This window comes from Panthera leo, chromosome C1 (genome assembly GCF_018350215.1).
Source record: "Panthera leo isolate Ple1 chromosome C1, P.leo_Ple1_pat1.1, whole genome shotgun sequence".
Classification (NCBI taxonomy): domain Eukaryota; kingdom Metazoa; phylum Chordata; class Mammalia; order Carnivora; family Felidae; genus Panthera; species Panthera leo.
Genome location: NC_056686.1, coordinates 201270614 through 201296422, shown reverse-complemented (window position 1 = coordinate 201296422; position 25809 = coordinate 201270614). Strand labels below are relative to the sequence as shown.

Below are 25809 nucleotides of genomic sequence, written 5' to 3'. Positions count from 1 at the left end.
GGAAACACGCCAACTAACGACTCGAGGAGAGCTTTGTGAACGGTTTACAAGGCGAAGCGTGGTGTAGGAAACACAAGGGATAGTGCAACTCCCTAGGGCTAGTGACAGGGAGGCCCTGGCACCACCTCTAGGCCCGACAGGCGAGGGGATGGAGCAGGAATGGAACCTGGAGGGACAGAGATGTGTGGACAGGGGCACCTGACCTTGGGTTGAGGGATACTGGGAACTTTGGTTGAGGACTGAGCCAGTCTGTGGTGACCCTTCAGGAGGGGGAAGGAGAACAAATACCCTGACTTTGCTCGCTCCTTGCCTCCCCTCTCTCCATTGGCCAAACCCAACCGAAGCTGGAGGACTGAAGTCCCACCTACGTGTCCGCACAGGCCAGCTCTGCGCACAGCCGAGCAGGGTAGAGATGAATGTGGGGGCACGTGGAAGACGGCCGGCCAAATGAGGCCCAAGAAGATATGTGGGTTTGGGGGGTCTGTGACGGAAGTGCACTGATTCTTCAGAGGTGGAGGCCCACCACCGCCTTGGACCCGTGCGGAGAACCGCTCCTAACTAGCCTCCCTGCTCTCACGCTCCGCCCTCCCCTCCCCTCCCCTCCCCTCCCCCGCCCCCAGCCCATTCTCGCTCGGAGCCAGGGCATGGTCTTAAAATACGAACCAAATCATGCCTCTCCCCAGCTCGGAACCATTCAGTGACTTCTCTTTGAAGTAAAATTCAAAATCTTTAAGGAGGACCAAGAGGTCCTGTAGATCTGGGCCCCGCCCACTTCCCAGTCTCCTCTTAGGCCACGCCCCAGGGCTCACCCTCACCTCAAAGTTCCCCGAGGACCCCCCCCCCCCACCCACTCCCCCGCACTATCGGCTTCCGGGTAGCCTCCACCGCCTCCTCACAGCTTGTTCCTTCGGTGGAGAATGACCACAGCATGCCTGCCACCGCCCCACACACGTGCGCACACACACATCCACACACCCCACACACATCGCATAGCATGTACATACACACAGATACACATACCACACACCGTACGCCACGCGCGCGCGCGCGCACACACACACACACACACACACACACACACACACGGCCCATCTGACTCAGGCTACTCTTCAATTCTTCAAAGCCACCCTGTCGGGCAGCTGCCTTGGCCTCTCCAGTTGCCACGAGGTCCCATGTACTGCTCTCTTAGGGCACCACGCCCATTTCTCTTCAGCGTAGGTGTTACTGTTTGTCGTGATATATTCACCAGTGAGAGCGCTTGCTCCTGTCTGTCTTCCCCACTGGAGGTTCCAAGAGGGCAGGAGCTGTATTTACGGTTTCCCTCCCGTCTAGCCGCCCCGTAGTGCAGGGCTGAGGGCACGGTTCACCCCTCAGCCCCCCAGCAGCACTTGCCGAGTTAGTACAACAGGACCGGGCGTCAGGCCTGACTCCGCAGCTCCTCGCCACCGCCACCGTGAGCCCGCGTGTGCGTTCTACTGCTCTGAGCTCAGTTCCTTTTCAAATTGACTTATGGAGAATTTAGAGCCACTAAACGAAAGAGAAAATAGTAGAAGGCGCTCTCCTATCCCCGTTTTCTAACTTCAACACTGGTCAACTTGTGGGTTTGGTTTCTTTATCCATAGGTAAGGAAGATTAGGGTGATCTTCAACCTTTTTTTGACCATGACTCACAATAAGGACATTTTTCATGAAGACTCATACACACTAGACGAGTCAACAAAACTAAAGCAAAGTTACACGTAATAATAGTGCTTGTATCCTCATTGTTTTCTGGTCTATTTTTTCACTGTCGGTATGACCCACTTAATTGAATTCACTAATGGGTCATGATCAGCAATAAAAGGACACCGCACTGGATGATCTTCCACCTACCTAGAAAAAATTCTTGCCAAACAATGATAGTCCGATCCTGCCCCCTAGTGGTCATATTTGGAACTGAGCTTGTCTTCCTAGAGGTCAATTTTTTCAGTAAATACATTCATTTCAGTAAAAAGTGCCGAGTTCAGGACCTATGCAAGGCATCTGGGGAGAAGCCGGGGGGGGGGGGGTGTCTGCGATGAATTACAGCATAGACCTTGACCCCGAGTCTTCCTCCAGTTGATGACCAGCATAACTGCTATAGATCTGTGCTGGCCAGTATGGTAGCCACCAGCCCCATGTGGCTATTGAATACTTGAACTATGTCTAGTGCAACTGAGAAATTGAATTTTAATTTTGTCTGATTTCAATTCATTTAAACTTAAATATAAAAATCAACACTTATTTCAGTTACTCAAATATGTATGGAACAATACTTTTTCAACTGTACGTTTTTTTATAACATCTAGATGAAGAGTCAATATTTCTGATGAAAATTTAACGTCCAAATTGAGATGTGCTATAAATGTAAACGAGATTTCAAAGTCCTAGCATGGAAAAAATCCTGCCAACTTAATTTTTTATACTTGGTTAAATGTTGGAATAATGTTTTTGGATATGTTGGGTTAAATAAATAAATAATTAAAATTCATTTCACGTGTTTACTTTTACTTTTTACCTTATTTTTAAATTTTATTTATTCATTTTGAGAGAGAGAGTGAACAGGGGAGAGGCAGAGAGAGGGGGAAAGAGACAGAATCCTAAGCAGGCTCCATACCACCAGTGCAGAGCCTGATGTGGGGCTCGAACTTACAATCACGACCTGAGCTGAAACCAAGAGTCAGATGCCCAACTGACTGAGTCACCTAGGCGCCCCTATTTTTACTTTTTAAATGGGCCTAATGGAAAATTTTTAACTACTTATGTGGCTTAAATCATATTTCTAATGAATAACACTCTCAAGGCTGGAGTTCTTCTGACATCTCTCCTTCCAGCCCCTCTTGTGTATCTTGCATCTTTGATGGAGGTGAAGGAAGATGCTAGAATCCTCAATCAGACTGGGTAGGGATGGGGACAGGGATTAGGAATTAAGTGTTGGCCAGGGGCACCTGGGTGGCTCAGTCGGGTAAGTGTCCAACTTTGGCTTGGGTCATGATCTTGTGGTTCATGAGTTTGAGCCCCAAATCGGGCTCCACGCTGGCAGTGAGGAGACTGCTTGGGATTCTCTCTCTCTCTCTCTCTCTCTCTCTCTGCCCCTTTTCCACCTGTGCTCGCTCTCTCTCTCTCTCTCTCTCTCTCTCAAAATTAATTAATTAATTTTTAAAAAGGAGTTAAACATTGGCCAAATTAAGGTTGGGATGCCTATGGCCTCATCTAGAAGAGTGCGGTCCACCAGGCAGCAGTGACTTGCCTGGAGCTCCTTAGCAATGCAGATTCTCAGGTCCCACCCTGAGAAGCAGAATCTGCATTTAGACAAGATCCCCACATCACTTGTTTGCACATCAAAGTTTGGGAGAGCCAAGTGGAGATACAGGGGGCAGTTCTCTGCATTTCTTTCCTCAGGGACATAGGAAGCAAGGCCAAGGCTGAGAGTGAGGCTTTGGAGAAGGTGTTGGAGCGCTGAAGAGATTGAGGGAAATGTGGAGGAATCATCTAGGGTGGGGATGTCAAGATGAATGACGAGAAAAAAACCCAAGTCTTCATGAACTCTGTGAGATCAGCCAGCACCTTCCTTCTCCCCTTCAGCCGTGTGCGTGCAGGGCAGTATCTGCCCGCTGAGTTCCCCCAGGCAGAGAGGGGCAGAGCAGTGCGGTGATTCTCACGAGGGACCAGGGATGGAAGCTGGTTAAGGAGGGGAGAGAAGCGGGGAGGGACAGGAGGAGGATGGGAGACGCATGAGTTGTCAGTCCTGGTGTGGTCACAATGGCAGTTGGGGTTGTTGAGCTGGAGAGACAGATGATGGTCAGGGCGTGGGCACTTGAAATTGAGATGATAGAGGGGGTGCAGTTACGGGTAACGAGAGGTTGCAGGGCAGCTATTATCTTGGGCTGGGAATAAGAGAAGAGGAAATGGCTGTTGGCTTTTTGGAGCGCGCAGTTGTTTAGGCAAATGAGGAAGGCCTTTCCGCCCACGAGAGACCTGCAGAAGCTGGGAATCCCCAACGGGTCAGGGTGACAGAGGAGATCAAGGTCCGCAGCCGTGGAGGGCAGCGTGTGAGGGCAGGATTGAGCTACACAAAGGCGAATTCACCTATCACGTCCTGTTAAGTCTTCCTGAATGCAATCACGCCATCACGCCGCTGGCCGACTGAGTCACTGGGCTTCTCTTTCAACTGACCACAGCAATTCACAGAGTTTCCTAGGCTCCAAGTATTTGAAAACTGCCATTTTTAATCCTTATACCCTATTGTTACCTCCCTTAAAAATTTTTTTTTAATGTTTATTTATATTTGAGAGAGACAGAGACAGAGCATGAGTGGGGGAGGGGCAGAGAGAGAGGGAGACACAGAATTCAAAGCAGGTGCCAGGCTCCAAGCTGTCAGCATAGAGCCCGACACAGGGTTCAAACTCATGAACCCTGAGATCATGACCTGAGCCGAAGTTGGATGCTTAACCGACTGAGCCGCCCAGGCACCCCCTAATCTCCCTTTTTTATAGATAAGGATATCAAGGCTCAGAGAAGTTAAGTAATATGCCCAATGTCACACAGCCACTAAAGTGATCTGAACAGAGCCCAAGTCTGTCTAGCACCAAAGCTGGCTGATATTCGGATTCACCAGGGGGCCTTCGTTTCAGCCTCCACTAAGATGCTGATTCACATTTCTGAGTCTAGGAAGAGGTATCCCCAAGGGAACTGACCTATTTTCACAAGCCCCTTAGGTGATTCTGATAGTCAGGGAAGATTGGAAAGCATTGCCCGGTGCCCTGGCTGCAGCACAGTGGATGCCAGGCGGGTTCTGTGGCCCAGCCTTTGTCACAAGGTGACGCATCCAGGGAAGGAGCTCTTACCCAACCTGTCTCCAGTTCTATTGAGCTGCTAAGATCGCTAGCAACAGTGCCACGTGCGTGCCATTTTCAGTGCTTTTCACGTAGATGATTTCATCCGAGGCCTCAAAAGTGCAGGAGGTAGGAAAAAACAATATGATTAGACTCATTCATAAGTAAAGAGATGGGCCCCAGGCCTGACAGCCATTCAGGGGCAAAGCTAGGACAAACTTCTTGTTTCTGGGACATCCACATCCACCCTTCTTTCTACTCCCAATTTCTTTATGACAGTGCTGACTAGGGGCACCTACCTGAGTGGCTCAATCAGCTCAGGTCATGATCTCACCGGTTTGTGGATTCAAGCCCTGCATGGGGCTCTATCCTGATGGCGCAGAGCCTGCTTGGGATTCTGTCTCTTCCTGTCTCTGCCCCTCCCCCACTCGTGAACACTCTCTCAATCTCTCTCTCAAAATATATAAATAAACTTAAAAAAAAAGAAGAAGAAAGTGCTGACTTAATGTTTATGGATAATAAGACTAATTTTTAGGGGAAAGAGTTCTAATTTTTTAATGTTAGAATCCCTTTAATTCAACAGATGATGGGGCAGGGCTGTCTGAAGCTAGGGATGAATGAGACTTTGTCCTAGCCCTCCAGTGGGGAGAAAGAGGCATATTTACCCCAGGCTGGGTTAAATGCCTTGAGTCAGTAAACACAGAGTCCTCTGGAAAAAAAAGGGGGGGACCGGCAGCTTTTTGGAGAAAGTGATAAATGAAAAGACCTTTCTTGGGTGGAGTAATGCATAAACTCTAAGTAATCAGGCACACTGCAGGAGGAATTTGTAGGACAGATGATTGGAGCCCTGGGGCTAGGTGCAAAGCTGAACTTTCCCTGCCCACTCCCTTCTGGTTCCACCTGGGCTCCCGGGACACCACCCAGGGGTCCACTCCTCCCGGACCTCCCTTTGCCTCTCCTCTCATCAATCACTAAGCTTTGGCTACCCCGTCCCTAAAACAAACAGCAGCCTGATTCCTTTCATTCCCTCTACGCTGCCTCCAGCTGCCTCTGACTTGACTGAACTTGACTTGACTTTCCTCCCAGGGCAGGGTTGACAGAAAGATACAAGACGCCCAGTTAAATTTGAACTTCAGATAAGCAAGGAATAGTTTTTAGTGTAAGTATTTCCAAATATTATATGGGGCAATGACACATACTTAGGGGAAAAATTATTTGTTGTATGTCTGAAGTTCAAATAAAACTGGTCATCCTGCATCTTTATTTGCTGAAGCCAGCGACTTTACTCTAGGGGCGCCAGCGGGCCTCCCGCGACCTTCCCAACCTCCTTCTAGGTGGCTGCTGATAGTCACATGCCTCCCATTGCCCTGGAGGTAAAATCTCAATTCTGACTCCCTGTCTCCGAGCTCAGCCCAACTTCTTGCCACTCCTACCCCACTCTATCCGCCCAATCCTAGATTGCTGGGACCAGGGGGCCCTAAACCCCATGCTTAAGATAAGATGCTGTTCCCAAGTAAGCATTTCTTCATCCCAGCACTTGCCAAACTGTCAAAATTATAATTAGGTGGTCTTTAACCATCTCCCCTAGACTGTGAGTTTCTTGAGGACAGGGGCTACGTCCTTCAGTTTTGTCACCTCCAGAACCAGAAATTGCTGTCTGCTTGACAGACAATAGGGGCTTAATTAATGATCTGCTAAGAGTCTTATGAATAACACGTTTATCCCTTTTATCCAGGGATAAAAAGGGGTCAAGAGAAGGGTACTGAATGCCTCTGGTGTGCCCTGGGCTAGATGCTTCGTTTCAGATTCTTTTAGGATTATAATCTTGATTCCATGATCAGCAAATTGGCCCAGGGAAAAGCAAGCAGCAAGGCTTGCATGGGGCTTGGTGGTGTGTGTCCCCACATTCCACTTGCCCATGGGGCAGATGTGACTGCTGGCTGGGAAACAAATCTCCTTGGAGACTGTTCTAGCAGTTCCCAGAAAGTAGAGAGGTACTTTCTGGGGAACGGGCCCAAGGGTAGAGAACATGAAGGGGTGTCTGGAGATCTTTCCAGATTCTGCAAGGCTTTGCATCTCACCTATGGCTCTATTCTGATATCAGGGGACTTGCTCCGGTGAGCTCACGCTTTGGGAGGGGACTTCTTAAAATGAGGTCTGTGGCCCCCTAAGAACTGAATTTACATTGGGAGTTGGGGTGGCTGGGGGAGTTAGCCTGCCATAATGTCTACCAGTCCCCCTAAGTAACTCCTTTTTAAATGGTAGATATACGAATATACATAGTATGTGTGTGTGGGCGGGGGGGGGGGTGTAATTTTAAAAACATCTGTATTTTAATTGGTTTGAAATATATAATCTATGTGGCAATTTTGCTTACTATGCTTACTAGTAAGTACACTGTTTTCACTTATGTTTGGTATGCATATAAGCTTCCAGATAAGTCCATGGGCCCCTCCTTCCTAAGTCTGCTCTATGACAGAGCTGGACAGACCACCAGAGATAATCATGTAAAGAAAACTGCTTAGTGATGCGTTTGGAATCAGGAGGGCTTCAGGTGGTCTTGGTGGTCTACCTGCATTCATTTCTAGCTGTGTTTTGTCAAGTTTACCTGCCTCACCCCCGCCATTCAGAAAGTTAGCGCCCATGGGCTGTGAAAGACATTCAGCAGTACGTTGATCTGTAGCTTATTAGCACTAGATAAGCACTAGATAAACACCTGAAATAAGGCTGTTCCTCTACCGGCAGCTTTGGCGTAATGGAAAAAACATGGACTTTGCAACAATACAAACCCCGGCAATGTTTCAAAACTTGCCAGAACTCACTTCCTGGTTTGGGAAATGGTACGAGGAGGGCATCCTTGCATTAGTGACCGGGAGGGTTGACACGACAGGCACACTAATACTAGTAACCTACATCCCAAGTCAGGCCTTCTGACTCTCAAACACCTGCTTTCCTGGTTGAAGTAACTTCAATCTGGGAATGTCTCAGTTCCCAGGATCAGAGATTCCCGGTTCCCTCTACATTTGGACGTTTGAAGTTTTAAACTTGCAAAGGGCGTTCGGCTTAAAAGAAGAGAATTGTCAAGGGTGTTCAGGGATTTATGTCTAATAATGAAAAATGGGAAACAGTTTAAATGTCCTCCAGCAGGAAACTGATTTAATAAATCACCACAGCTATGTGATAGAATACTTTGCGGCATTAAAATTACGCTTTTGAAGAATTATCTAGTGTCAAGAAAAAATGTTCTTGATAAAATGTTAAGTAAAATAAAAGCAATATTTAAAACATCATATAATATGACCCCACTCCAGAAAGACAAGTGAAACACATGGACGTATAAGGCAAAGAAGCACAAACGCAAGCGCTTTCCGAAGGGAGTCGGGAGGCGTGGAAAGACGTGATTTTCCTCCTCTATTTTTGTGTTTTGTCAGTTTCCATCAGTGATCACGTATTGCCTTTAAATGTGAGAACACTAGAATCACGTCGGGGCCTCGGCAGCCGCGCGCGCGCGCACGCGCGCGCAGCTGGCGGACGCGGGCGAGACCACCCCGGGCGGACCCCAGCGCCCCCTGGCGGCGCCCCGAGGCCCCGCCCCACGGGGTTGGGACGACGGGGCGGGGCGCGGAGCCCCAGCCCAGCCCAGGCCTGGTCAGCGCGCTGGGTGCCGGACTCGCCGCGCAGGGAGGGAGGCCGGGAGCGCACCGTCGGAGCGGTCAGGCAAGCCAGGGGGCCGGGGCCGGCGGGAGTTGGGGACCCCGTGTCGGCGGGGACGGAGCCAGAGCTGGGACGACGCCCCAAACTTTTTCCGAGTGCTCGGCCCGGGGAGGCGGTGCCGGAATGGGAATCTGTTGCCTTCGCCCTTGGAGTTTCGCTTTCCCGCTGCTCCCCGGGAGGCCGGGTGGCGCCTGTTTGGCGTTGGGAGCCGAGCAGTGGGTGGTGGGCACCAGCGAGCGGGCCAGGGTCTGTGGGTGTCGCGTCCCCCTCTTTCTGGCGCGTGCGTCGCAGGGCGTGTCCCCCGTACGAGCCCCCAGAGTGGCCAGTTGCGCGTGGGATGAGGCTGTCAGGTCCCTCGGCTGGTGGGAGGGGGAGGGGAGCGGCCGGGGAGCCTGGTGCCAGCCTCGGTGTAGACAGGTGAATGAGTCTGTGAGTGAGTGGGGGGAGGGGTCAGCAGCCCTCTATGCTTGGCGTGGGGAAGTGCCACCCCTGTCACCGTGACTTTGCCTCAGCCTGCCTGCTTCCAGCCACTGTGCCCAGGCTGGATTCAGAAAGCTACAAGGAAGTACTGTCCTCCTCGTGGCCTCTTTGGGTCAGCATAAAAACCCAACGGGAACATGGGAAAGGGGAAAACAAGTGGAGCTGGGGAAGGAGCCAGGAGCCAGTGGGAGTGCCAGCAGGGGAAGGCTGCTGGGAGGCTTGGCCCTGATCTGTGGGTCCTGCATCAGCTTGTCCTCCAGGGTGTCCATCCCCTCTCACCCCACTGTGGCCTGGGTGTGGTATCCAGGGGGTGGCATTCTACCTGAGGAACCTGGACATGGGATTAAGTGGGGGTCAGGGAACCAGGGTCAGGGCCAGATGTCATGGCAGGTCCTTCAGGTGTCCAGTTCTCTGGGGCTCTGAAATATTCATCTCACCAGTGAGCTTTGGTTTCAAAGCTGGCGCCTTTGGCCTGGCCAGTGGTGGCAGGGGGAGCCAGGTGCTGCCTTGGGGCTGCTTTGTCGGGGGCCGAGGGGCAGCCTTACTTTCTCCTCCCCTGCCTGCTGTCCCTGCCTCTCTAGCCACGGGACCCAAACAGAGGACCCAGTTTGTAACTTAGAAAGAAGTGGCGGGACCACACAAATGTCAAGGGCATTGACTTCTTCTGTCTTCTGGTGCCATGACCTCAGGGCCTCGCTTGTAAAAATGGGCACGTCAGAGACGTAATGATGGGTTACACCATAAGTGTGGGGAGAGCTTCATGTCATGAGCTGGGGTAATAGCCACCTCAGCTCAGACTCCTCCCATGGGAACAGGGGCCTCAGCTGGAAGCTGTCTACCTCAGAGCACTTCCATCCACCCCCCAAACTTCTCACCCAGGGTCCTTCAGAAAGCGCAGAGGCCCCAGAGAAGGGACATACACTTGTGTCTTCGGAGGGCTGCAGGGGCAGGGTCAGAGAGGGGAAGCCGAGACAGCTCTGGGAAGAAGGTCTCCGCTAACAACACGGTTAATGCTGATGTGGGCTTTCTTGAGCATTCTGTTGGGACTGCTGTACAGGGGAGGGCCTTGACCTCCAACCCTAAGAGTTGAGATTCTGAGCCAAAACTTGGGTCTTGTTTTGAAGTAGAGATGATATTCAGAAGTCTACAGGCCACAGTGCCGGTACTGAGGGTACTCCATACACCGGTCAGGGAGGAAGATAAGAATGAGTCCTTCTTCTTGTGTTTAATGATTTGTATTTTTTCCCATGACAGCAAGGGGATGGTAGGCGATGCCAGTCTCCTGGTTCTATGCTAGTTGAAGATGTCCCCCCAGCCCTTGGCAGTAGATCAGTAAATTCCACCGTGGAGAATATAATAGCAGCTGTCTGGGAGGTGGGGGGTAGAGAGGAGAAGGACCCTTGCCGTGGACGCTGGCTGGCAGTGAACTGACTCAGAGTGAGGGGGCATGCCTGTACTTCATGTGACTGCTCTGAGGGCTGGGTAGAAGGACAGGGATTTTAAGATATGAGGAGTTGGGACATGAATCATTCTCAGGGTTGGGTCTATCTGTAAAACAAAGGTGGCCTGGTCAGGATCCCACAGGATATTAATTAGGTGTGCTCTGATAAAAATGTTTCAGGCTTGAGCAAGTTTGGAGGAAAACTGGGTGAAACAAAGTTGAACAGCTTTTGCTCACGGCAGGGCTGCTCAGAAGCTAAAAATGCCCTTGTGCCTTGGGAATTTCCAAAAGGGGTATGGATTGTTTTTCAAACTTATCTGTTTCAGAGCTCATTTGTTAACATCTCCCGGGGTAGTGTTCTTTAGAGCAGTCTGGGAAATGCCTGGCTGGATGAATTTAGCTTTCAATGCCATGGTTCTGGGTAATGAGTCCCTCCCCTTTGCCCCCATGGGGGCTGATTTGGGGGAAAAGGAAGCCGAGAGAGGGCATTTGCCTGGTGGCAGGGTTAAAACTTTTGAGCCCGGGTCTCTCGCCTTCCTGCCTGGTAATCTTTCTTGTCTACGGTGTCACGTTCTTTCTTTGCAGACTCTGGGGTAAGTGAGCACCCAGGAAATGCTGGCTGCAGGGTCCAGAGGGCAGTATGGGGCAGTTTGGGAGGAGAGGGCATTAGGGCCAGTCCCAAACCCGGAATGTGTCAGGTGCCTCTGCCTCTGCGGACATTTTACATCAGTAGTGACCCCAGCGTAGATTCCTTAGGAAATGTGTCACTCTGCCCTGAAACCCGTGGGTCATTCTGCCCTGAAACCCGCTGCTCATTCAGAAGCAGAGACTCTTGGAGTCAGAATGGACTTGATCTTTTGGTTCCATGTACATGTTTTATGGAGGAGAAAAGTGAGTCCAGAGATGTGGAGTGGCCCACCATGACTCACAGTGGGGTTAAGACCAGGACGAGAACTCTGCTCCCTGCCTTCTAACCCAGGGCTCTGGCGTTGGACTGACTTTGTGCAAGGGAAAAGGTCTTTGCTACCTCAGCCCGCCCCAGGTGCTGGCCTGGGCACACAGGTGGCTGGTGGGCGTGCCTCAGGGGCTTCTGTTCCAAGCAGGTGTCAAAGCAAAGGGCATGAACTGTAAAATCAGACCTCAAATCTGGGTTCAAACACATCTCTGCTGTTTGCCTGCTGTGGGACCCTAGATCTGTTTTTGTCTGAATTTCAGTTTTATCTGTAGAGTGAGGGTAAGAACATGCACCCCAGAGGGCCGTTGTGAGGCTCAGACCTGCCTGAGTAGCCAATGACAGGTACGTTACTTACTGCTGTGAGCGGTTCTCTTCCTTCCCTGCCTATCACAGGGAAGGGTTCGTTCCTTTCTGCATGGTGGGTTGTTAATTCTGCCTGCCTCTGCTCCCTCCTAGTCTTGAAGTCCAACTGAGAGGCAGAGAGGAAACCAAAGGAGGAGGTGGATAGGGGCTGTGTCTCTGAATTCTCCTCCCTCATCTGCATGGCCCGGCCTTTGGGACCATAGATGTGGCTGGGGTCGCTGAGCTCACCCACACTGCCGGCACAATTCTATCACCCACTGACGGGGGCTGAAGCTGTGGGGCCTGGCTTACTTCTGCTCTCCAGGGCATCTTCCTCACCCCTCTTAGCCTCAGATCTGAGAGAGGCCACCCTGGCTCGGGGCTGGGGCTGGGACGGAAGTCATGGGTTGGCAGTCTTATCTACTTCTGAGCAGGAAGGCATGATGGGGGCGGGGGGCGAGGATAGGGGGGAAAGGGTATCTTGTTCTGGCCCCGCCTCACTGGGCAGGGCTGGGGATGGAAGTTCCAAACCCATGACCAAGAGGCCCTTTTGTGGGCTGGGACAGGAACTTTCTTGGCATTGGGGTTTCCTTGTCTGTTAGATAACCGGATGATTTCTAAAGGCCACTCCGTCTCTTACGTCAGGTTTTAGATCCCCTCAGAGTCATCCTGTTATTCCCAGAAGCCAGGCAGACTGAAGGATAAGTTGATTCTGGGCCTCTTGGTCCGTGTGCAGCAGGCCTGGTGACTGCCCAGACACTCCTGGGTGTATCTTTTTTAGTCCTCTGCCCTGGTGGCTCTGTGCTGGGGGTGGGGGTGTTGTTCTTGGGGGTTGGGGAGAGCTGCAGGAGTTGGGGTAGGTAGAGGAAAAGGGAGGGAAGGAGACCGTCCTACGAGGCCAGGGGCTGTGTTCCTGTGCCTGCCGGGTGGGGTTTCCTGAGATGCACACTCTGAGCTATTCTTTCCATTCTGACTCTGGGCATCGGTTCCTGGCAGCGAGGAGGGCAGGCTGCCTGGACCAGTCAGCTGCTCCTTTCCGCCCCTCCCTCCAACACACACCCGCTTGCTTGCTTGCTTGCTTGCTGTGACTTCAGTAGCTCAGGCCTCCTCTCTGCAGATTCCAGAGCCTTAACCCTTCAGGTGCGCCCAGGGGAGCCTGAGCCTGGGCCTCAGCTGGCCAGAGCTGTGGTGGCCACACCGAGGTGGCTCCGGGGGAAGGGGCTGTTTCCCCAAGGCTGTACCTGAAAACCTTGACAGCCAACAAGTCCTGTGTTTGAGCCCGCCCACTGCTGCTGCTGGGACGGCTGGGTCTGGAGGAGAAAGGAGAGCTTCTGGCTCCTTCTGGTGGGGGATTGGGGTCTTGACGATGGGGGAGCAGACTTAGATCTGTAACATGGCAAGGATGGGGCAGTTAGAACGTCTTGATAACAGGCATGGTGGGGAAGAATGTTCTAATGATTCAGGCTGCCTGCAAGTGGCACAGCCTTGCTCCCTGTTGTTGGAGTGTGTTCAGGAGAAACTGAATGCCTACTGTGTTTTAGGAAAATTCATGCTTCCAGTGGGGACCCTTCAAGGTCCCTTTAGCCCATGGAGACTGTGAGCTCCTCTACTAGCTACTGGCAGAACCCAGATGACCTGACTCCTGGTTTCTAGTCTTTGGGCATCAGTCATCCTCCCCATCTCTGGATCATCTCCCTCCTCTTTCCCCTCCTTCTCTTTCAACTCCACATTCTCCAGCGCCTACCATTACTCACAGCTCTGAAAGTAAACACTGACCACTTCCCCCTTTCCCTACTGCCTAGGCAGAGGCGGGCCCCAAACCTCATCCTTCTCCGAGGTCTCCATGACACAGAGTGACCAGGGCCCTCATGTAGGCTGGGCAGCTGTCAGGGGGCAGGCCAGGCTGTGGGCCAAGGCTCCTGCCCGCCTGGCACTGCTCAGAGGTGGGTGTGGCTGTGTTCTGCCACTCCTCTGACTCGCCTGAATGCTCTCCCCTTCTCCTGTGCCCAGGACTGCACATCAGAGAGCGGGGATGTAGGCCCCGCCTCAGGTCCGGCAACATGACCCTGACCATGGAGAGGTCACTCGACTTCCCCGTCTGGCTGGTAAAGCGAGTGGGCTGGCTCACCTTAGATGAGAGAGTTTGCTTTTAGCTCTGTCATTTAAGAATCTCTAGCTCTGAATACCCTCTTAACCTCCTGGCGGTGTTTGGGAACCGGGAGATGGGGAATTACGGAGGGGCCTGAGTGGTTCCATGTCCTTTGCTATGTGAGCCTTCTGTTGTCATTAGAGGGTCTTAAACGGGTAGCCGTGAGTGGTGACGAGAGGCTTAGATAGATGGGGCATCAAAATGAGAGATGAGAGCATGGGGCTCTGCAGTCCGTCTTGGCGCTCAGGTGTTGACTTCATCACACCCTAGCTAAGTAACTTTGGGCAAGTGACTTAATTCTTCTAAGCCTCTATTTCTTCATTTGTAAATAGGGATAACATTATCTACCCTGTTGGACTACTGTAAGGACTAATAAAATAATAACTATAAAGAGCCAGCATTTACTGTTTTTATCAGGGGTCAGGTACCCTTCTAAGTGCTTTATGCATATTTTTACAACTCTGAGAACGGTATTGTTAAGAGTGTTAAACCCATTCTCCAGGTGGAGACAGTGAGTCATAGTGAGGTGACATGGTCAGTGCCAGTCTCTGGTGAGCATGGGCTGGTGGCTGAGCCCTTGGAGAACTGGACTGTGAGCTGCTGCGTCTCCAGCAGGCGGGTCTACTGGTGAATTCCTCAGAAGAGTCAAAGGGAGGGGTGAGAACGTGCAGAGGGAGTCCTCGTGAGTCAGCGGCCTCCTGAGCTGGACCAGGCCCCTGGAGACCTGGTGGCCAATCCGAGGCTGACCTTCCTCTCCATGATTTACCCTGGGGCCACAGCCCCTGTGGTCTGGAAAGGAGCCTGTTTGCCCAGCTTGGCTTAGAGGGAGGAGGGAGGGGTCACTGCTGGCCAGGCAAAGGGGAAGCCCCATGTCGCTGGGTGCCTCAGATAGTTCACAATCTGTTAGAGCAGGAAATGAGCTCACAGATCATCTGACCCATAACACCTCATTTTATAGAGGAGCACCCCCAGCAGGAGACAGGGCCAGGTCATGGTGTCATCACCTGTGGTGGCCCAGCTGGGGCTTCAAACCACAGGGCCTTTTCTGCCAGTGCCTCTTGGGCCATGCTCAGCCTATTCATCTGTGTGCCATCACCCAGATGGGTGGGCATCACAGGAACCCCGGGCTGAGATGGCTGTAATAATAACACATAGCCCTACTCCATAGTAAGTTTTTTTTTTTTTTTAATATTTTGTGTTTTTTTATGTAATCCCTACACCCAACATGGGGCTTGAACTTACAACCCTGAGATCAAGAGTTGTATGCTCCACTGACTGAGCCCGCCAGGCACCCCTTTCTTTTTTTTAATAAGTTTTAGATATAGCCCTACTCCAAAGTGACCTGTTTGCACCTCTTCCTATAGACAGGATGCCATTCTCTTGGTGGAGTTAAAAGGGGATTCTTGGAGAGGGACGGGCAGAGGGGTGTAGGGAGAAGGAGCCTTTTGCCTCAGGGGAGGAGAGCCAGTTCATGTTTCTTCCTTTTTCAAAATCTATTAAGATTCACATATTTATACTTATTACCCTATCCTTACGGAAGACCGGGACATTTCCAAAGCAGTTAATATCTGTTTCTTATGCTCACAACACTCCGTGTTTGGTCTTCTCTCGTTCTCTTTCACTCCTTATTTCCTCAGGTCGCCCTACTCCACTGTGCAGGACCTTCACCATGACCCTGCTTTTGAAGCCTTGGTTTGCTGTCACACCCTCACTGTCAGAAAGGTCTTTCTTATTTCTGACCTGACACATTCTTGTTGTGCTGGCCCATCTACTCTGAGAAGACGGAGAACAGCTTTCCTCAAAGTAACCCATTTAGAGCCCTGGCCTGATATCCGATCCCTCCTCCCTGCCCCTCCCCACCACTTTCCTCTCTGAATTATCCCAGTTCTCCTAAGAGAGAAGAGATAAGACAATTCTTTATCTGATCCCTGGACTGTGCGGGGTGCCCTAAAAAGAGAAGCCGGTTCTCTCTTCCTTCCAGCAGAGGTTCTGAGCACGTCTGCCTGCCTGGATCCGGGGGTGCTTCCTCCCTGGGGGGTCCTAAAGGTCTGCCCCTTGGGAGATGCTGTAGGAGGAGGTCATGGCCCTGTCAAGGCTTTTCAGGGACCCCCTTCTTAGCTTCTCCCAAGCCCCCATCTTTGCCATCTCAGAGGGGAACACCAGGCCTGGAGGACATTTATTTGGCCTAAGAGGCAGAAAGAACACAGCCTAATATAGAGGATGCAGACCCAGGACCCTGAAGGCCTCAGTTCCGGTTGTACCATTAACCTGCTCGTTCTGTGGCCCTGGGGAGTCAAGAGTCGCTTCACTGTTCTGCGCCTTGTTCCTCTTCTCTAAATTGAGCATTTGGGGCCATAAGACCTGGAGGTCCCTCTCAGCTGTGTTTTTGGGGTTCCCTCCTCGTTCCTCAGCCCTCCCCTGGCCATGGGACTCCTCCTGCCACAGAGAAGACACCTGCTGGGTCTTGAGGCATGACTCATCAGTGCATTCTCCTCCCCACTTAGCCACAGCTCCTGCTGGGGAACAGGCAGGAATCACGGGGATACCAGAGGCTCCAGAGCCCAAAACATGGGTCTCTCCCTCCCAGGGGGTTTCGGGGCCCTGTACGCACTATCTACTACCTGGCAAGGCTGTGAAGAGAACAGTAGCAGCCATATGCTGCGACACCCGTCGGATGCACCTTAGCTGTTATTTGAAGGAACCAGAAAGTCCTGTCTCTGGCCTCACCTTTTTTGTGCAGCTCCCCAGCCCTGAGTGGCCAGCCCCAGGCAGCTACTCGCCCAGGCCTCTCAGGCGTCCCCTGACTCAGCCACTGGCCACGGAGCCACTGGCCACGGGCCCCCTGCCCTCCCACTTGGGCCTGGTGGCTCGGCCCTGGGGCTAGCTTGTCCTCCCCCTCCACTTAGAGCCCTGGCTCCTCCCCAGCTCTGCCTTTCAGGCCTGAGGCTCCTGCCAGCTGCTGTGGGGGCTGGGCTGACCCCTTCAATGGGTCCCGGCTGGCCCCGTGACTCACCCCCAGGCTTGGCTGGGGCCATCAAGCTTCTTCTGTGGTCACTGAAAACTTTTCTTAAATGAGCACAGGGGAGTTCCCGGGCTTCCGTCCCTTGTCTCTCACACCACTGATGCCCAGTGACTGCTCTGGGCTCCTGCACAAATCCCCCCTTCTGCTTTCCTGGGGGCACGAAGCGGCACAGGAGGGAGGGCCGTAGACAGAAAGCTGGCATGAAGGCAGAGGGACAGGGGCTGAGCTGGTGGGGATGGGGAGGATGGCCTGTGGGCAGAGGATGACACTGTGATCACGATCAAGAGAGAAAATGTGAGGGTCCCCTCTCTATAGAGGCAGCCTGGACTAGGGCCCCGTGAGCTGGGTCCGGGCACTCCTGACTGATTTTCTCATCTCCATTTCAGGTGCCCTCAGCCCTTGAGCGGCCATGTCCAGCCCCAGTGCCCCCCCTCCGTATGAGGACCGCAACCCTCTGTACCCTGGCCCTCCGCCCCAGGGGGGCTACGGGCAGCCGTCTGTCCTGCCTGGTGGCTACCCGGCCTACCCGGCCTACCCACAGCCTGGCTACGGTCACCCTGCTGGCTATCCACAGCCTATGCCCCCCATCCACCCGATGCCCATGAACTACGGTGAGTCCCCGAGGGGCAGCTGGCGGGGGGGGGGGGGACGAGGCAGCACTTGTACCACATGAGGCCACCTCTTTTCCTTCCATCTCAGCTTCCTGTCCCATCCCTTTTTTCATCTTCTCCTTAGATCTCTCCTGTTTCACCATCTTTGTTACCTGCCCCCACCCACCCCGTCCCCTTAGTACCTGGCCCTGAGCCACCCACTAGCCCCTTTATTCAGCAAGGAGACTGAGTCCATAGACACACACCAGAACTTCCATATCAGATGAGAAAGTGGCGGGGTAAGGCAACTGGTTCCTGGAGGCCATTTCCGTGTCCTAGCTAGACAGTTGCCACCCCCTGGACTCCTCTCTTCTAGTAACTGCCTTTGGTACCTGAGGCACTTTTTTTTTTTCTCCCTTAAATATTCTCGATGCTGACAAGTCCTCATCCTTTAAGGTAACATCTGAGTCTTACAGACATCCAGAAGTCATTTGGATGTCTGATAAATGTCATGGCAGGTAAATGCTCTGTTTGGTCAGAAATGAGAGATTAGAATGCAGGGATTTTTCCTGAATGGCTCACATGCGGATTTTGAAAGCAGTGTCCAAGGAAGCATTGAAGGAATGTTTTGAGTCCTGTAGCCTCTGGAATTCTGGGGCACGGCCAGCTCTCAGCTGGCCATCTGTGTTCTGTTGGGAATACTAGCACATCAGTCACGGTCACAGTCATGCTTTGTCCTGTGCATGCAGGCCGCTGGCATCCCCGAGTGCTGATGTTTGCCGGATGCAGATTATGCTCCTCACTCTGTTCTCCACCCTCCACACATGCGCTGTGTTTCTATCTTCCTCTTCCTCCTTCCATCCGTGACGCCCCTGCTCCGGCCCTGCCAGCTCCTCTGGCTGATGCCCCAAGCCCTGCCCCTGCCTGGCTTCCTCACTAGATCATGACCCCTAGTTGAAGATCATGAGTGTTCATTCCCCAGAGCACCCAGGTGTGGGCCGGGCACCCCCATACAGGAGCCATCAGTGAATGCGCACCGATGGAGTGGCTTACACCAAAGTCCCCTTGTGACAGGGACGCTCGGCTCCGCATGGTGCCCAGGCCATCCCTGGGTTACTCTGAGGGCATCCAGAGGACCTGATTTGGGTGAGGAGTTCCTGAGTTATACCCTTGTCTTTTGGCTGGAGATCCCTGAGACTCTGAGATAATGTCATGCAGGCTTTGGGATTGAGGCCACATGTCCCAGGCCCCCAGTTGGTCATATTTGATCTGTTCCCAGGCCCAGGCCAGGGCTATGATGCGGAGGAGAGAGCAGTGAGTGAAAGCTTCGGGCCTGGAGAATGGGATGACAGGAAAGTCCGACACACCTTCATCCGAAAGGTGAGATATGGGCGGGGAGGCCACTGTACGTAGGCTGTGGGAATGGGGTGGGGCCGGGGGTGGAGATGGCCAGACACTATTAGTTCCGGGGCACTTGTTCCCATGCAGATACGCTGTTGCCTTCCGAATTCTCTTTAGTCCTGCCCTGCCCTCAGAGGGGCCCCCAGCTCCGCTGACCTACGTTCCCCGCCTTTCACTCTTCTCTTCCTTGACCTTGTGGTGGGGGACAGATTGAATCTGGGAAAATCTAGGCGGGCTTCGCCAAAGTGTTCTGTCCTCCCCAAACGTCTTTCTCCTGTTAGACTGTGAGCAACTTGAAGTCAGAATGATCAAACTCTTTTATACTCCATCCCTCCCCCATCTCACATCTGCACGGTGCCCTGCTCCGAGTAGGTGGATACCCGAGGAGGTAGATACCTGACAGACGTCACACTGAACTCCCAGAAGTGTGGAGGCCACACCCGGTAGTGCAGCGAGGCAGGGGGAGTAAGTGGGGAACTGAGGCTAGGTGTTGGACAGGGGGTGGGGGAGATGTCAGGGAGCAGCTGGAGGTGGGGGTCAGCTCTGAGGGTGCGTCTAGTATCTGAGCCAGACTCCTCAAGGGTGGGGGGCCTTCGGGCCAGGCTGCAGCCGAGGAGGGCCCTAGTGGAAATGAAGTAAGAAGGAGATCCTTCACCATTAAGAAGGGGCCCCCTCGCCCCCCGTGAAAGACGTGGGCAGGGTAGTAGGGTCTTTGGGGCTCTTGGGGGGGACTGGCTGCTTCCCGGGGGGACACGGGGGATGGTGACACATGCTGCCCCCACCCTGGCCTGTGTTCCAGGTTTACAGCATCATCTCCATCCAGCTGCTCATCACGGTGGCCATCATCGCTATCTTCACCTTTGTGTGAGTCTGAGGACTCGGGGGCCCTGCGGGTGGGGCCGGGCCCTGTGCTCAGATGCACTGGAAGGGGAGTTTGCATGCGGTGGCCAGGGTGGGCGGCGGGAACGCAGGCTGCTGGGAGGGCCTGGGCAGGGAGGCAGCCGGGCTGAGGTGTGACGGAGTGTGAGGTGTGTGACTCCCCTCCCTTGTCCTCCCCTGCTCCACAGGAAACCAGTTGGCGATTTCGTGAGGAGAAACCTGTTTGTCTACTATGTGTCCTAGTGAGTCTCTGCGCCTGTCTGCTGTGTGTGTGTGTGTGTGTGTGTGTGTGTGTGTGTGTGTGTGTGTTGGGGGTGGGGCAGCGAGATGAGCGGGAGACAACTGACCAGCTTTTCTCAGGGCAGCGATCAAAATGCTTTTTGAGGGGCCCTCCAGGCTGCCGGCTGTGCTGGCAAGGGTGGGTGTGTGTGAGCCACCAAGTGAGGAGTAACAGCACCGCAGAGCTCCTGGGAGCAGGGGGTGGGGGGCTGGTGGCTGCATGCACACTGCCAAATGGTCCCCGGATTCTCCTAGTCTGTCTGCCACGGTCTCCTTCAGCCTCCTTCCTGGCCAAGCCCCCTGTCTCAGAGGTTCTTGGTGTCCTTGGCGGGGGTACTTGTCCTGGGCGGCTTCCCCTCAGACTTCCCAACGGCTCCCAGCCTGCCGGCCTGGTGAGTGCCACCAGGCGGGGCCCAGATGGGGCTGAGGGGCAGGCTGGGCCTGTCGTCCATTTCCTCATCTCTCTCTCCCCAGTGCTGTCTTCCTGGGCACCTATCTGACCCTCGCCTGCTGCCAGGGACCCAGGTGAGTCCTGGACAGACGATGAGAAGGGATGGTGGGGGGCCCGAGGGAGGGGCAAGTGTTTGGGGAAGCAAGGGGATCCCTAGAGCAGCTGCGTGGTCATGGGCGCAGTTGAAGTTGAGGTGCGTACAAAGTCCCCTGGGTGGGTGGGATCTATTCAGCCACGCGGCTGTAATTTTTACAGTACATCTGCAAGGTATGTAACGTTTTAACCATTTAACACATATGGAAAACCAAAGGCTCAGAGGTTGAGTAACTTTCTCACGGTCACGCAGTCATTGTAAGAACTGCAACTGGACCCAGGTGTTTGTGGCTCCATTGCCCAGGTCTGTCCCACTGCCCCATGTTGTCCCTGCATAGAACCCCCGAGCAGGTACCAAAGGCCATGCCCGCCTCCCCACCCCCAAGTCAAGGCCTAATTCTCTACGCACCTGAGCCAAGAACTTCCTTCTGCTAAAGGAGCCTCTGATACCGGGCTAGACCCAAGTCGCTTAATCACACACGGTCTCTTTCCCTTCAGACGCCGTTTCCCATGGAATATCATCCTGCTGACCCTCTTTGTAAGTCTAGAAGGGTTGAGGGAGGGTGTGGAGATGGTGTGAGAGAGAGAGAGAGTTGGTCCCAGGGAAGGGGCTGGGGACACCACTGTGGAAGATGTCCCTGGCTCTCTCCCCGACCCTAACCTGACCCATGGCATTGGTCTCATCACTGCCTCTTTCCTACTCAGTCACATTTGCCCCCCCAGCTCTGGCAATCTACTGTGGCCATGCCTCCATGCCACCCTTCTCATGTGTTTCACTCTTGTCTCTGTCCTTCCCTCAGACTCTTGCCATGGGCTTCATGACGGGCACCATTTCCAGGTATATTCCAGGACAAACCACCGCACTCTTGTGAAGTGTCTGTTATGTGGGAGCGGGGCATCCCTGGGCTGGCAGTCATCTGCGTGGGTGGATGCTGGGCAAGATCCTTCTAGAAGGGATGGTTTTGAAGGCATTCATACATGACTTATCTATCCCTTTGGCCTCTCTGAACTCCTTCTCCTCAGTGTGTATGAAACCAAAGCCGTCATCATTGCAATGATCATCACTGCCGTGGTGTCCATTTCGGTCACCATCTTCTGCTTCCAGACCAAGGTGAGGGTATGGAGGGCCCTTCCCTGGCCACCCCACCTCCTTTCTTCTATAAACCTGGCCCTCCAGGCTTGGCAGTTGAGCAGGCCTGTGAGGGCCCAGACTCCTCTACACCAGGGATTTCCCTTGGAGAGTCTAGTCCCCTTCCCCTCCTGTCTGCAGCTATAAAACTGCTTCTTGTGTCTGTCCTTAGAACGTCATGGTTACGCCCAGGCCTTCCAAGAAGCAGCACTGGGACTCCCTGGGGGGGGAGGCAGGGCAGTCTAGCTGGGCTGCTAGTTGTGACACTTGTCTGACAGGTGCTTCCTCCTCCCTTCCTGGCAGGTGGACTTCACCTCGTGCACAGGCCTCTTCTGTGTCCTGGGAATTGTGATGATGGTGACTGGGATTGTCACCGCCATTGTGCTGTCCTTCAAATATGTGAGTGTCCTGGGAGAGCTGCGGTCCGCAAACCTAACATTCACAGGAGACTTTCCGTGTGAAGTGTTGCAGCACGCCCACGCCCCACGCCCCAGGCATCCGGGCAGGCTCTGACTTCTGGAAGCTCTCAGCTGGCTAGAAAAGGCACCAATGCTGGAGTACCATCCTTTGGTTAGGGTCGTCTCTGTTAGGAGATGGAAGGCCCTGGGCACCGTAGAACCTGAAGCCCTGGATGACATTACGGAATTCCTATGGGAAACAGTGGGTGAGATGTGTCTGGCAGCTGAAGTCAGGTTTGAGGAGGGAGATGGCAGATGGGCTTCGATGGAGGGGACCCCCGAGGAGGGGAGTGTGGTGCTGGGAAGGGAGGCGTACAATCAGGAGGGCCACCTGCCTACTTGACCATGGCTGGCCCTACCCTTCTGTGGACAGGCACCTGGAGGGCTGTTGAGCAGGCTGCCTTGGGGGTCCATGATTCTGACAGTCGTCAGGGTGGTAGTGGGGCTTCCCTCCCACACCAGGCTGCAGGAACCACTCTACTGAATGCTGACTATGTCTAGGGCTCTTCAAGCTGTACCTGCCTGGCTCCTGCCCCTCCCAGAGCTATAGCTCAACCACCTGCTTTTTTCCAGAAGTACAGTGGACACTTCTGTAACCTAACTAACTTTGGAGATTGGTTTTATATGATCCCTGGAGGATGGCCTCTGTTTTCTCTGCCAAATGTTACTGTTCTTTTTTTTAAGTAATCTCTACCCAACGTGAGGCTCGAACTCACAACCCTGAAGTCAACACTCACAAGCTCTACCAGATGAGCCAGCCAGGCACCCCAAATATGTTACTATTCCTAATTTCTTTCAGGATGTGGAAGGCAGAAGTAGTCCTTTCACATAGCTACCTTCCTGGGTCTCCCCACTCAGATGCCAGAATTCTGGGGGAAATGGCCCTGAGGGACTGCCTGGGTCTGTGCTTTGCTAAGATCTCTAACACTGTCCCTGTCCCCTCTCCCCAGATTTACTGGCTCCACATGGTCTATGCTGCTCTGGGGGCCATTTGCTTCACCTTGGTGAGTAAGGCCCTGCTGTCTCTAGGAAGGGGAGTGGGGGCTGGAGAAGAGGAACTATACAGGTGGAGCAGGAGTTTAGGCTGCTTGGGAGCCAGGGAGTGGGGCCACAGCTGCCCTTTCCTCTTTCCACGGTCAAGAGGTGACCGATTTCCTGGGCATTCCTGCCATCGCTCGTTCATTCGCCTGCTGTGAATACCCAGCAGGCTGTATTATAGATGATGGCGTGTCTTTCTGCCTTCCTAGACTGAACCATTTGAGGGGAGAGACCATGGGTTGTTCTGGTCATTAAAGAGTCCCTAAGTACACTGCATGGCACGGAGGCTCCTAGGACAGATGTGCTTATGAAACGAGAACCAGACAGGAGCTCTGGCCCCTGAGCCCTCACTCGAGCCTTCCCTGTTCCTGCAGTTCCTGGCTTACGACACGCAGCTGGTCCTGGGAAACCGAAAGCACACCATCAGCCCGGAGGACTACATCACTGGCGCCCTGCAGATCTACACTGACATCATCTACATTTTCACCTTTGTGCTGCAGCTGGTGGGGGACCGCAATTAAGGAGCACCTTCCACCCCACTGTGCGCCCACTGTGGGCTCTCCCTTCCCTAGAGGGCTGGGCCCTGTGACTGGAGTCCGGACCTCAGACCCCCTTCCTTCCCCTCCAGTAATATGTCCAGTTTCCTTTCTGTCCTGGGACGGGTGGCCTCTGTGGTGGTGGATGTGCAGGGACCTGGCGGGGCTGGAGGAACCGGGGACTAACTCTTGCCTCTGGTAGACTCGGCAGGGACCAGGCAGAAGACGTGCCTCCTCCCTCCACCCACTCCGTGGCACCAAATTCTTCTCGACTGCTGGGGTTGCAGGGAGGACAGAAAAAGCCTATTCTACAGCCAAAAGGGAATATGAAAAGTAGAAGTAACTTTGGGGTGATGAGGTGTCCCCTCCCACCTCTGCCATAGGCTTCTGGGCTTGGTAGCTGAAGCTGTTTCCTCCCTCAACCCCCAACAAAGCCAGAAAGCTTTGTCCCCAGCCTCCTGGACTCACTGGCCATTATCCTGTACTCCTCTGACAACCCTTAGTGCCTTCCGGCTCACAAAGGTAGAAGAGATCTGTGCCCATGGGTCTCCCCTGCTTCAGTCCCTCTTCTTTCGATGGCATGTACATACTGTTCATTTGGAATAGGGGAGGACGAGGAGAGTAAGCAAAGCCAAGGATGGGCCAAGACAGAACAGCATCTACCCTGGGCTTCCTCACGGCTTGTGGTGGTGGAGAGGGCAGGCCTGTCCACAGCCATCTGGTCCCCATTCTCCAAAGCTCCCTGGGGCCTCCTTGGGGGCTTCTGAGATCTCTGGTCAGAGAGACCTCTTGCTTCCTGTGCTCAAGCTGCTCAGAAAAGAAAGTGAGGAGCAAAGCTCAGGAGATGGGGTGGTTTGTAGGATTATAAGTGGGGCCAGGAAGTACCAGGGTGAAGAAAGGCCAGGGTGGGGGGCAGGAAAATGCTCTGGGGTCCTCTCCCTGATCTGAGGGGTATGAAAGCCTACTGTGGTGTCCATGGAAATTTCTGTGTTCTTTCCTTGTGCTAACCTGGGAAGGATCCTGAGCAAAAGAAGACTTCCCCTCTCAGTTTGTTCTTAACTTGTGCTGGGGGATTTTAGACTTGAGCCTCATCTCTCCAGCCAGCTGCCACTTTCTTCGTGACACCAAGTGCCTCAAGCTGGAATGGGGAAGGAGGACAAGAGTCCTTCTGTCAGTGGGGGTAGAAACCAAATCAGCCCAAGGGTATACTTAGGACTTCTCTTAAGTACTTGGTCCTAAATATATCACACAAAAGGACATAAGTAGAAACGTAATAAAGTTTTGTGTTTCGGAGTTAAAACCCTACTTGGCTCTGGTTTCTTTAAGGTGTCCACTCTGGCTGGTCTGGCTCTGCCCAAACCGTCCACTTCCTACCTCTGCATTTTGGTTTGGTTTCCTCTACCTTGTCTAAGATCACAAAACATATTTTGCCCCAGTGCTTCCTGGTGATGGACGCAGTAGATCGATAAAGGTTCAACCTTAGCAATACCGGGTCTGGCGCGGACGAATGGTCTCTCTCTGAATGAGAGTGGTAACGTGACCTTTTCTGCATCATGGACCCTTCACAAAAGCACACGAGAGCTAGGAACTCTCTTACTCACAAAGCTGTATGTGTACACGTGATTTTCACACTGATGGGGGGAGATGCACCACAGGTTCAAGTTTAGAACTCATGTCTTAGAAACCACTAGTCCAAACCCTCTCACAAACAAGGAAACTGAGGCCCAGAGAGGCTGAGTCACTTGGACTAGACCAAGAGGAGTCGTGTTTTTTCCCCCACACCCTGAATGCCCTTTTTGATTCTCTTTATTTTTTGTTAGAGGCTCAGTAGGACTCCACCCTCCGGGCCAACAGCTCTGAGGGCCTGGTCCCCAGGGCCTGAGCCTAGGCTTGTTGTACTTAAGTCTCTGTGGTTTCCCCAACCAGCCAGCCGGGAACACTGAGTGCTTCTGTGAGAGGGAGCATATGTGAGTAACCAAGCCCTCCCTCTGCCCCTCCCA

At 53.2% G+C, this 25809-nt stretch overlaps 1 protein-coding gene across 2 annotated transcripts; it reads left to right on the top strand.

The window, feature by feature from the left end:
- Positions 1 to 8467: 8467 nt before the first annotated feature.
- TMBIM1 (transmembrane BAX inhibitor motif containing 1) lies at positions 8468 to 25109 on the top strand. Of its 2 annotated transcripts, none has more exons than XM_042950134.1 (12): positions 8468 to 8569; positions 17342 to 17566; positions 18825 to 18925; positions 19746 to 19810; positions 20014 to 20067; positions 20579 to 20629; positions 21147 to 21186; positions 21449 to 21486; positions 21672 to 21759; positions 22081 to 22176; positions 23186 to 23239; positions 23648 to 25109. In XM_042950134.1, exons 2-12 carry the CDS (start codon positions 17365 to 17367, stop codon positions 23792 to 23794), a joined length of 936 nt encoding a protein of 311 aa, XP_042806068.1. In that variant the 5' UTR covers positions 8468 to 8569; positions 17342 to 17364; the 3' UTR covers positions 23795 to 25109. The 2 variants fall into 2 exon arrangements, with proteins under 2 accessions (XP_042806068.1, XP_042806069.1); XM_042950135.1 differs by lacking the exon at positions 8468 to 8569 and adding an exon at positions 13679 to 13889.
- The last annotated feature ends 700 nt before the right edge of the window (positions 25110 to 25809 follow it).